This window comes from Ambystoma mexicanum, chromosome 6q, assembly GCF_040938575.1.
Source record: "Ambystoma mexicanum isolate Mex_15411 chromosome 6q, UKY_AmexF1_1, whole genome shotgun sequence".
Classification (NCBI taxonomy): domain Eukaryota; kingdom Metazoa; phylum Chordata; class Amphibia; order Caudata; family Ambystomatidae; genus Ambystoma; species Ambystoma mexicanum.
Window position 1 is genome coordinate 1,034,075,502 of NC_090937.1, and position 13,013 is coordinate 1,034,088,514.

General features: G+C 47.7%; 1 protein-coding gene across 5 annotated transcripts in view; it reads right to left on the bottom strand.

Moving 5' to 3' along the window:
• Positions 1–13,013, bottom strand: part of PCM1 (pericentriolar material 1) — a 2,166,942-nt gene that overhangs the window by 929,402 nt on the left and 1,224,527 nt on the right. For all 5 annotated transcript variants that reach the window (XM_069631563.1, XM_069631561.1, XM_069631564.1 and 2 more), the window contains one exon: positions 7,929–8,103. In XM_069631563.1, the coding sequence (XP_069487664.1) occupies positions 7,929–8,103 (175 nt within the window). The remainder of the gene's footprint in view (positions 1–7,928; positions 8,104–13,013) is intronic.

The following is a 13,013-nucleotide window of genomic DNA, read 5'->3' on the forward strand; positions in this document are numbered from 1 at the left end:
TAATATAGCCAAACATTAAACATGTAACTGCCACGAAACTACACCCCAAAAGACTTTCTAGGTGAGAACTCTCCCTCAGGGACAAAATGGCGAGTGCTTGAGAAGCACTCCTATCCTTGTGGCCATACGGGTTACTAAGGGTAGCACACCAATAAGAAGTTGCAGCTACAGCAAAAGTTCCACTGACAGCAAAACAAGCAAAAAAACAAAAACCTACTAAAATGAAGACTAAAAATTGAATCCAGACCTCTAACAGTTGGGCTTTTTATGAGTACATGTCTGTAATTCTTAGTTTAAGAGGACTCCCCAGCAATACGCAGGAAAAAACAGTAAGCATGCAATTCCGGTGAAACAGATGCCATGCTGATTAATATGCTGTGTTCAAACATCGCTTTATACGGCTTTGAGAACATAAAAGTACATTACATAATAAAAAAAATAAACAAATTTAGGACCAACAGTACAATACAAATTACATTTAAAAACTTTGCACTTTACCAGAAACATTTGTCATAGGTTATTTTACGAAATGTGATCGACTTAACCAAGCCCTGTGTAGGAACTTCGAAATAAAATAGACTTCATTCAAATCATTGGTACTTTTGCAGAATGCCAGAGCAACAGCAATTTGTCCAATTCTCCTCAAATGAAGCAGTGGCCTCAAAAAACATTCCCTCAGGCCTGAATAAGCTGGACAGAAAAATAGGAAGTGACTAATGATTCCTCTAGAATGCCACAAACTTAACATTGTGGGATTTTACCATTTTGCCATAAAAGTAGCCACCTTCAGGGTATTTGTATGTAATTGGAGGTATAAAGCTCGGGCATAAACCAGTGCCATGCAGTCTAAGTAAGGCTCAAAACCCTCTTCCTGCTTTAACAATATGACAATGCATTACTTACCGTAAAAGCATTTCTGATGGTTGTATCTGCTTAGATTCACATGCTGTGCATAGGTCCGACATCCAGTGGTCACTGCGGAGTATTGCATTTTGTTTTTCGTAGTCTAAAAGGCGTGTCTGAAACACTATCCCCATAGTGACGTGCGTTGTACCCACAATCCCTCACGCGTCGAGGTCCCTCTGTTTGTATTTTTCTGCCCTGAGGGAGCCTTCTAGACGTGAGTGAGTACAGAAAAGAGAGAGATATAAAAGGAAGTCTATGTTCCTTCCATCCGAGCGGGGAGGAAGGGTGGGCGCATGTGAATCTAAGCAGATACAACCATCAGAAATGCTTTTACGGTAAGTAATGCATTGTCTTCTGATGTTTGTTAATCTGTTTAGAATCACATGCTGTGCATAGACTAGCGAGCAGTACCCGGAGTTGGCGGTGGGTTATGAGAAGGAACAGTAGAGAAAAGATGTCTTAATACTGCCTGTCCCACCTGGGAGTCAGATCTAGAGTGTGCATCTAGACAGTAGTGTTTTGTAAAGGTGTGCACAGAACTCCAGGTAGCCGCTTTGCAGATGGACTCAAGGGGAACATTTGCAATGAATGCTATGGACGCCCCCGTGCCTCGAGTAGAATGTGCTCTTGGCCTAAAGGGCAGTTCTCTCTTAGCAAGAGTATAACAGAGAGTGATGCATTGAACAATCCATCTAGAAATAGTGGACTTTGAAACTGCATCCCCTTCTCTTCCTGCTGCCACCGAGACGAAGAACTGATTAGTCTTCATTAGTGGTCTGGTTCTTTCCATGTAGAACATGACCGCTCTGCGGACATCTAGTGTGTGCAGAGTCCTTTCTCCCAAGTTGGAAGGATTTTGAAAGAACGCTGGTAGTTCTATAGAATGGTTTACGTGGAATTTTGAGATGAATTTTTGGAGCAAACCTTGGGTGAGTGCGTAGAACCACCTTATCTCTGTGAACTGTAACAAAGGGGTCTAGAACAGAAAGAGCCTGTAGTTCACTTACTCTCCTGATGGAGGTGATAGCTATTAGAAAAGCAGTCTTAAGCGTGAGGTCTTTAAGAGATGCTTTGTGCATGGGTTCAAATGGTGAGCCCATGAGTCTGGTAAGTACCACGTTAAGGTCCCATCCGGGAGCTGGGTCAGCTATTGGGGGGTGTATTCTCTTTACTCCCTCCATGAAGGCCTTTATAACAGGGATCTTCCACCACAACACTGAGTTGGGAAGTGGTGTATGCAGAAAGTGCCGCTAGGTGGACTTTAATGGAATTGAACACTAGACCTGAATCCAATAAATGGGTCAGGTATAGAACAATATGTGTGGGAGAGCAGTCAATCGGGTTGATGCTCTTTCCTCTGCACCAGATGACAAATCTCTTCCACTTGCTAGAATAGCAGTGGCGAATGTTCGGTTTTCTGGCTTCCCTGAGGATGTCCATGCATCTCTGCGGGAGCTGTAAATGTCCAAATTCTATGATCTCAGGAGCCAGGCTGCTAAGTTCATGTTCTGGGGGCATGGATGCAGAGTCCTGCCCTTGTCTTGCGACAGCATGTTGTACGGGAAGGGGAGTTTCACTGGGGGAGATAGAGACATCTCCATCAAGTGAGCGAACCATGGCTGTCGGGCCCACATTGGGGCCACCAGTATCATGGTTGCTTGTTCCTGGTGCATCTTGTGCACCACCTTGTTGAGAAGGGGAGTCGGGGGAAAAGCATAAACAAATTTCCCTGACCATTGAATCGACAGACCGTTCCCCTTGGATTGGTTCTGGGGGTACCTGGAGGCGTAACTTTGGCATTGTGAGTTCTCCAGGGTTGCGAACAGGTCTATTTCTGGGAATCCCCATTGCGTGAAGACGTCGAAGACGATGTCTTTGTGCAGTCGCCATTCGTACTCTTCGGGCAGGGGGAAATCTCTGCTGAGTTTGTCTGCCAGCAGATTGAGTTCCCCTGGTACATGTTGTGACAGTAGGAACATATTTTGTTTGAGAGCCCACTTCCATATATTTTGGGCCAGTTTGGACAGTCCTGGAGAGTGGGTTCCCCCCTGCTTGTTGATGTAATACATGGCTGTGGTGCTGTCTGTAAGGACCATCACTGTCCTGCCTTGTAGGTGTTCCTGGAAGGCTTTTAGCGCCTTGAACACCGCTAGTAGCTCCAGAAGATTGATGTGTTTGGATGCTACGTTCGGAGTCCACACTCCGTGAGTAGTCTGATGGGATAGGTGAGCCCCCCATCCTGTGAGGGATGCGTCTGTGGTTAGAGTGGCTTCCGCCGCGGGTGTGGCAAAGGGTTTCCCTTTTCCCAGGTTTTCCTTTGTCCACCACCGTAGCGAGAGAACTAAGGCCTGCGAGACCACCACTAGGTCGTCCCATAGTCCGCTGGCCTGACACCACTGGCTGTTGAGCCACTCTTGCATTGGGCGCATGCGCGCGTGAGGTACCAAATAAATACACGACGCCATCATGCCTAGCAAGCGCATTGCTTTGCGTACCGTCACCTCTCGACCGGTCACATATTGAGGGATCCGAAACAGCATGTTTTGTACCCTCTCTTTGGAGGGGAAGACGAGGCCGTCCTTTGTTTGAATTAGAGCCCCTAGGAATTGTTTGATTTGGCTGGGGTCTAGGCTGGACTTCTTTTCGTTGATGGAGAAGCCTAACTGGAACAAAAGGTCTACAGTCTTTTGGGTATTGGAGAAGCATGTTTCGTAAGAATCCCCTGTTATGAGCCATTCGTCGAGGTAAGGGTAAACTGGGATGGACAACCTGCGCAGGTGGGCCGCTGCCACTGCCAGCACCTTCGTGAATACCCTTGGTGCTGATGCTATGCCGAAGGGTAGCACTCTGAACTGGTAGTGTTTGCCCTCTATCATGAACCGGAGGTATTTTCTGTGCGCTGGCAACATTAAAATATGAAAGTATGCATCTTTCATGTCCAATGTTGTCATGTAATCTCCCTGTGATAGCAGTGGGATCACTTCTTGTAAGGTCACCATACAAAACTTTTGGGGTTTGATAAACTTGTTCGCTGGGCGCAGATCTAATACAGGGCGCATGGTTAGATCCTTTTTGGGTACAAGGAAGTACACTGAATAAATACCTTCCGTTACCTGAGATAGAGGTACGACCTCTATGGCTCCTTTTTCCAGCAGTAGTTGTACTTCTTGGAGAAGGATGGCAAGATGTTCCGGTGTCATGCGATGTCCCCTCGGGGGTTTGTATGTTGGGGAACTGTTGAATTCGATGCAGTATCCGTGGGCTACGGTGGAAAGTACCCATGCTGGAAGAAAGGATGTTATCCGGCCCCCGACCGGTGTTGCATGGGAGGGGACGCGAATCTTCGCGTCACTTGGTGTTGTTGGGGGCTTGGGAGCCTCTGGAGGTGGACCCCCGGCCTCTTCCTTTGCCCCGACGCTGGCCTCTTTGGCTGTACTGCCCACTATTGGTCTGGAAATTGGTGGCAGGGTACTGTTGCTGCTGGTTTTGTTGTTGGCGTTGGCCACGAAAAAAGCGTTTGTTGCCATAGCCGCGCCTGGTAGAGGGCTTAGAGATTTGGTCAAGAGTTTTGATAGTATCGAACTCTTTTTTAGCCATCTCCAGAGCCTCATCCACCGCCTTCCCGAAGAGGTTTGAGTCTTCAACAGGTTTATTTATTAAAGACGCCTGTGTCTCCGGTTTGAACCCTGAGTTGCGCAGCCATACGTGGCGTTTTAGGAGTATTCCCTGAACCAGGGAACGTCCCGCTGTTTCTGCAGCATCCAGAGAGTTCTTTACAATACTCTGGTTGACCTGGGTTCCTTCGCCAATAGTTGTAAGCAGGCGTGTACGTAAAGGTTCCGGCGCTTCTTTGGCGTCTTTGCGCAGTTTGGCCCACTGCGCGTCCGCATAGCTAGCGAGCAAGGAATTGTTGTTCGCAATTCTTGCCGAAAAGGCAGCCGAGGATGTAACTCTTTTTGCAAGGGCATATAACCGCTTGCCCTCCTTGTCAGGTGGTGCCTCACTGGTGGAAAGTGGTACCCCTGCCCTCTTTCTTGTGTTGGTTACTACCAGGGAATCCGGAATGGAATGTCCCCTGATGTACAGCGGGTCTGAGGATGAAGGAGTGAAAAGTTTTTCAATTCTAGGATTGACCCCTCCGATTAATGCGGGTGTGGACAGCGAAGGGATGATTCTTCTCTTCATCGAAGCGAGGAGGGGAATGGTCTGACTGACCGGGGGTTTCTCCTTAATTACTCTTTCCACAAAGTCTAATTCAGGAGAGAGCTCCCCAGTGTCCAGTTCAAAATGTGCTGCTGCTCTGCGCAACAGGGCATTAAATGTGGGCTGATCGTCAATGGGAGACGTGTTTCTAATAGGTGAATTGTCAGGAGGATTTAGGTTCAGGACATCAGTGTCGGAATATATTGATGGGGATTGCCAGGGGTGAGAAGGTCCTTCTTCTGGATTTTCTCCGAAGCCTTCTCCTACCAAGTCTGGGCTGTCTTCCAGACCTTCCTCCTGGTTCCGTCCCTCTTCCTCGTCCATAAAATCATCCTCTTCCTCAAAATAATGTTCTTCCCCAGTGAGGTCATACACACTATGGAAGTCTGAGGCTGTGTCCTGGTGGGGATCGACTAGTCTCAGAATTTTGGCCCTGGGGTCCTCCTGAGGCCCTTCTCTTATTCTCGTGGGAGGGTTCTGGGTATTCATAAACCTCTCCATTCTTTCCATGCAGAGATGGAGCCTTTCCATGGTTTCATGGGGTACCCCTGAGCGGTCTAGCGGGGGAGAAATAGTGTCTTGTAGCTGAAAACGGCTCGACCTCTCCCACAATGTCGAGGAAAGTGTCCCGTCGCCCTCCGAAAAGCCTTCAGGTGTGTTGGGAATCCCCTCGACTGAAGGAGATAGTCCCTGCCTTTCTTCGGGCTTTTTCGGCGTGTCTTTCGACCTCTGCGTAGCGCTCGACGTGTCTTTCGGCGTACGCTTGTGGGCGTCGGCTACCACGATCCTCGCCAAGCTCTCAGCGACTCGTTTGTCAGCGTAGGGCTGTGGTTTCGACGTTATGGGTGTCGATCGCTCTACGGCGGCATGCGCTTTCTGCTGATGCGCGCCGGCCGATGATTTGGGGGCGGCGCCCTTATTTGCCGAAAGCCCAGTCGCTGGTCGCGGCTGCGGTTGCGAGAGGGGCTTCGAACCCGAACGGTCCGAGGAGGCCGCCGGTGGAACCTGCGTCTCCTTGGGCGCTGATGCTCTCTTCGCCTTCGACGAAGAAGAGCCATGGGTTGTGTGCTTATGTGTGGTCTTGTGTGCGTCAATGTCGCCGGGGTGTTCATCCCCATAAGCAGGGCGTGAGCCGAGCCCGTCGGGGCCGGGGACAGACGACGAAGCGCGTGTGCGCTCTCTAGGGGGGTTTTCGACTTCCGTAGCGGAGGTCGTGGTATCACGTTCCTCGTCACTGTCGGAGGTAGCAACGGTGGGTGGAGCGTCGGCCTTCGACATAGCGTAGGCCGCCCACCTCTTGACCCTACGGTCTTTTAGAGTCTTCGGCTTAAGAAGCCGACAAGCCGTGCAACCTTCCTCTTTGTAATCGAGGGGCAAGCAGCGGTTACACCGTGAATGCTTGTCCTTCCAAGTAAACTTGCCCTTGCAAAGCGGGCAAAACCTAAAGGGTGTCCTCTCCATAGTCGAGGCAATAAATCGTGATAACCACCCCAAGGGAAAGGAAGGGGAAAAGGAAAGGCATTCTCAGAAAAGAACCAGAGATGTCCCACGACCCCCACTCTCCCTACTGTATATGGCCTGCGAGGCCAGGCCACGTGTTCGGCAACGCCGAAGGATCTCCTCCGCTCGTCCCCTCCGTCGAAGATCTTGCTCGGCGGAGACAGCTTCACAACAGCGTCGAGGGGGGGGGGGATCGATATGTTGTATATTAATATAGGAAAACGACCAAAGGTCGAGGAGATGAAATCTGCAATGTCTCTCGAGGAGCTCCGCGTAAAGGCGACCAGTAGCTGGGCGGAAAAAAACAATCTGAGGGACCTCGACACGTGAGGGATTGTGGGTACAACGCACGTCACTATAGGGATAGTGTTTCAGACACGCCTTGTCGACGTCCCTTTTCGACTACGAAAAACAAAATGCAATACTCCGCAGTGACCACTGGATGTCGGACCTATGCACAGCATGTGATTCTAAGCAGATTAACAAACATCAGAAATAAAGGGATCCAGTGGACAAGACAGCACACGCCCTTTTCATTATCCTAGTTGATTCTTCTATGGCCTTCCTTTTGACCAATTCTCTAGAGCCTGGTGATAAACCAACAGTACTTGACCAGAGGACTGTAGGAACTCCATTAACCACAATAGGTGAGGCTACTCTAGAGTGTTGTTCCATATTGCCAGGCCAAAAGCAAACCGAAGATTGCAACTGCTACATGCTGTTGAAAAAAACAAGATAGAAAACCACAGGCAAGGAACTAAAATTACCTTGAGATTGAGCAATCATTTGTGCCCAGCATGAATCAGCCTGAGGAGTGCATCTGCCCACATATTTCTTTTTCAAGCTAGCTATAGAGATGTTCTAGGTTGTTCAAAATAACCCAGCCCCAAACCTGAGCTTGTAAGACAAAGGAAGTGGGACCGTGTGTCTGATTGCTTGCTCTGCCCCCGATTTTATGAAGAAAAAAATACATTTCTCTATTTTCCCCAGTCTGCATACACATTGGGTACCACTTTTTCATGGCAAGTGTGTGCAGGGGCAGTTTCTTAATAAAATACATTTCACAATTTGTATTGTTTTTAATGACTAACCAACAACTAAGAGCATGAAACGTGGGCAATGCTTGACAGGTGCAGATGAAAGGATGGCTGTATCTATTGTTAAGTGGATGTAAAGTTTATCATTCAGGTAGGGGATATATCTTAAAGGCAACAAAGTAACTCCATTATAATGATTATGTGCACTGACAAAGCAATGGTTTAATGGAAGAGATCTATTTTTTCAGACAAGCACAACATTCCAGCAATATGTTTGAATACCTTTCCTTTTCAGTTCCATTTGAAGAGGTGCTTTCAAAAGGTTTAGGGAATGCCAAGTATTCTGTTTTTCCTGAAATATTATGATCATGTGGCAGCTGCTGGTCACATCTCTGCTGCACACTGCTTTGAGAGAAATCGGCAAACCCAGATGGATACGCAGAGTTGAAGTGCATACCTGCAAAACAATATACAATATTGGCGATACAACATTGGCGTTTTATTTAGGAGTTTCTTATATATGGTAAATATCAAATTATTTCAAAGCATCTAAGTTCAAAACATACTAATGTTTCATGAAGAAAAATATAAACTTAAGAAATCAAATTCAAGTTTCAAATTAAATTGACAAAGCTAATATTCCAAAGTGGAGCTTGAGCAGAGGTAGAGCAGTCTCTGCAGTCCACGCTGCCTCTGTGCTCCAGTCTATCTACCATTGCAGCAGTTTTTGTGGTAGGACCCATAAAATCTACCTCAGACCGCGGAGCGGTCGCACAGCTTGAGCAGAGGTAGAGCAGTCTCTGCAGTCCTTGTAAGGACTGAAAAGGCTGCCAGAAAAATGGACGCGGACCCGGACGCTCAAACTATTTTGCAACACACACCTACATTATCGAAGGCAAAGACACTGAGAAAAGGCGTCTAATAAGCTCACGGCAAATGCACCCAGTTTGTGACACAATACCCCCTAGACAAACTGCCAGATCACGCCAGACAGGTCTACCAAACACCTGGAGCGCACCACTCCATCAAAATACCACCTACATACCAGGCGAGCAACTTTGCCCCACCAAATTGCCTGCAAGCTTTGGGCAAACAGCTAAGGGAGATGCTCAATCGGGTGCCAACCCCGCAGTAAAACAACATGCCCAACTAAAACTGAAATCCATGGAGAAAAACGCAACAAGAAATCTACACTCATCAAAGGAAATGCTCCGGGACTGGGAGCCAAATGGCACACAGCCCGCCATGTCCCCACGAAACCGGCTTCCCGCTGGAAGCAACTCAGTGCAGCCGATCGAAGGGCAGACTGCAAGGGAAATTGCTCCAGTGGGACTAGCCGGCGAATGTGAGGCCAAAGAACCATCGCCGTTTCGAATTCAAACCACTGGGGAAACAATCTTCCGAAACCTTGCTTACCTTGGATGAACGGCTGGCCTGCCTCCTGGCAGGCGGGGCGATGTACCGTGGTGGGCCACTGCACGCACGCCAACAGGAAGAACTCTCGAGACTGCTGGAGGACACCCGCGAGGCAGAGCCCGGGCCAAGGCCCCTCCCCCGGACCTCGCTGGGACCGCAATGCACACAGGCGCCTGTTGAGCTGCCACGACCATGGCAGTAGTGGCAGAGGTGCATGCAGCGCAGAGTGCTGGGACCCCGGCGCCTCTGGAGACCTGTCTGCAATCTGCGGACCGGCACGGAGCACCCCCAGAGGAGTAAGAAAGATCACCCAAGGCAGAAGAGACTGGAGAAAATCCCTCGAGGGATACTCCAAAACGTGCATCAACACTGCCAGAAAGAAAGAACTTGAGCAATAAACAACCTTTACGCCCAAAAAAATAAAAGAGGGGGCAATCCAATAGCATGAAATTTCAAAACACCCCCCATTAACACTACTGCTGATAAAACAAAAAACAAGTCATGAGGACAATCAAAAACAAAAATGGACAAACCTGACCCATCAAAGGAATCTCGAATAAAAATCAACATTTTGCAACTCCCTAAAAGACGCTTTCTCACGACAAGGAAAAAGAAAACACAATGTTCTCAAAGAATTGACAGACGAGATCCTGGAAGGCTTCTTGGACCCCTCACCAGCCACTAAACCTTGCAAAACAGCGCCCAAAACCTGTGAGAACACAAAACAGATAAATAATAATCCTCCTGGACCCCCCCTGCCGTTACCGCAACCAAATTAAGATCCTTCACAATGGCTCTCACCAAAAGAAATACGTAATTTTGAACCAAAGGTGACTCTAAACATGCCCTCTCAAAACTCAACTACAAATCTTGGCGACTCTCCATCTGACGAAACTACGCTGCCCACCGCCGATGTACCACCGGCCCCAGCAGAGGCACTAATAGTCTGAAATAAATACAGACACTCTTCCTTCACCCATTAACATTCATCCCCCCCAATCCCAGAACAGAGCAGCCCAAATGCATTGAGCATCTACCTCCTTGCCCTGAAGCCGAAGAAGACTGGCAGATCCCTACAAACCCAAGGAGCATGAGAAAGACCTCTTCATTCCAGCTACATAGGGAAAAACGATCCTCACTAAATCAGTCACTTGAAAGACAAACATACGAGTCGACTCAAAGCACCCAGGCCAGAAATCAATGCAAAAGCGATTTGACACCCAACGAAACACCAACAAAGAATTCCGACATGTTGGCCGTCATGTCGGCCGTCACAATCGCTCTTGCACCTTTCGGGAAATTATATGAGGCCTTAAATGACATGCTGAAGGACCTTACAACCCTTTTTGCACTAATGCACCCCAAACTGATCTATTTGGAAGGTTTTATCACCGCGAAAGATAGAGCTTAAAGAAAACAACGTCTTACCAACTCTACCAGAAACTTGCCACACAAAGCAAGCGCATCTCTCAGGCTGGCCCAACAAACAACAATCAAGCACGGAAACACAAACAGACCCCCTCCCACATCCCCCACTTTACAGATTTGCAAGCAACCAGGCGATCCCGCAAAACGAAACAAATAAATCTGAAAATCCAAAGCGTGCTCCCACCAGTAAACAAAAACAAGCAAATCAAGGATGCTTTATCATTGGATCACCAATAAAAGCCATCCCACCTCAGAACACCCACCGGGCGCCAAAGGACCACCTTGAAATTGAGAGTAAAAACTCAAAGATCCGACAAGGCCGGGAGCTCCCAAAGCAAGAGCTGCATCACAGAGGACGCAAAATGACAATTCATTACCACCCAATAAACAAAAAACCACCAAGACATCTCAAAGGACTCTACAACATCATGTACAAAGATCACCAAGAACTGTGGAAGACGTCACGGCAGATAAAAACTCCATGAACATAACCTTGCATCTCACACGGGAAATGGGGAAAAGCAAGAAATTCCCTGAATACGAACCAGAATCACTGCAGAGAACTGAAAGAAAACCAGTACCTAAAAAATGCAGACGGAATAGCTCACACACGACTCCTCCAAAATCATGGGACCCCAAGAGGCCCAGCCCACACCAAACGACAAGTATCAGGCTCATCTCTTCAGCAATCGCGATCAGAGTCAAAACAAGAAACGAGAACAGAGGATCAAAGATACAGCTACCACACCCACCCCCAGGAAGAAACATACTAAAAAGAGCAGAGGAACTGAAAGTGACAGGCCACAGACCCTCCAAAACACCAAAGGACCACAATCGCGATGAGTAAAAAACCTTATCCTCAATCGAGATCCAAGAAGTCGGTCTGACAAAAATGTTCAAGTTAGAACAGACCCCAAAAAATTCTGAAGCACTAACATTCAATCAAGGAACAATTATGAAGATCCTAAAAAACATCAGGGACCTCAAACATCCAAGACCAGGTGATATTATCCTTGTGGAGCCCTACCACAAAGCTCAGAAAGCTAAAGCTTATTTACACATAAAAGAAGCAGCAACACCATGTAAGGAGGGTCTAGAGGACCTACTTCAAAGAGGGTACCTTCTAACAGAGTTCGAACCAAAATCGCTCAATACAGAACAGCAAACCTCACAAAAACCAGCGCGAACACACTGGATACATTACAGGTCTAAAACCGAAGCAAATTATCGGTCAGGCAATAACCTCCCGAGATTCCAAGACCTAACGCACAGAAGCAGAAGACCAGACAAACAATCCACAAAGTCAATACATAAGCTTAGACAACTAGCCAGAGAAGGACTACACCAGTCAAAGGTCCAAAAAGGCGTAAAAGAAACTGAAATGAAAAGAGCGCCGGAACCGACAAAAAACACGCAACAAAAAGTTCTATCATTTGCCCCAATCAAACAGTTTTGGGCCTGGCTACCGAAATCAGTACCATCGTCAACAACCAAATAGCAACCATCGATAAGACAAGACAGAAAGGAAAATCTGAGAAGCCCATCGGGAATTAATTTAACAGCAACAACATTAAAAATCGCTTCGTGGAATACCCATGGTTCTAAACACCTGACGACAATGAGAGGAATCAACCTGGGCGACATGTTAGCTCTCCAAGAGACCTGGCTGACAACCACGCCATCCATGGATGACTTCGCAATAGAAGTCTCGCCGGCGACAAGAGGGCTGTTGGGCCGCCCATCAGCCGGCCTCCTGATCGCAGTTCGTTCGGGCAGGGGGGGTGTCTATCCAAAAACAGCTGTCCTCCTCTCAAAGCCATCTATCAGTTTTGGTGAAGTGGGAATGACCTGAAAAAACCACGCGGAAAATCCAGGAAACTTTGATCGCTCTAATTACAACATACTGGAATCCAAACGCTATCACGGATGAGAAATTTTAAGCACAATAGAATTAGAAATTGACGAGCACCAAGCAAACTCCGAAATCTCGCTAATAGTCATTTATGGGGATCTAAACGCTAAGTGCCCGAGACCAAAACCCCAGTCTTCAGTAAACACCTCGAAAGTCCAGGGCGACCCCAGGGGGCAAACAATGGCAGAAACTAACGGATTGGAGAAACTTCCACAATACCGAACAGATCTCCCCAAAAGTGTTCCAAATTCCTACTTGGGAGCGAAGCAACCAAAAAGCAACCGTTGACTACATATTCGCCTCGGAGGCAATGTTTGATAAGGGGGGAGGGTGGGGTGGTTTTGGACTCTGGCCAATATGACAACGAAGTTATGCGCCAACTTAACAATCTAACATTTTACTGCAAATTAAGAGGCGACCTAACGGAAAGTATAAGGAAGGAAATTCTGGGAGTTGCTTTGCGTGCCCGTGATGAAGGGGTAATTAATGAAAAGGAGTTTCTGTTCTTGACGGCCAAGGGCACCAGAACTCCTTTGATTTATATTTTACCGAAAATCCACAAAGACTTACTAAACCCGCCAGGACGCCCTATAGTGTCACTTTGCAGCTCA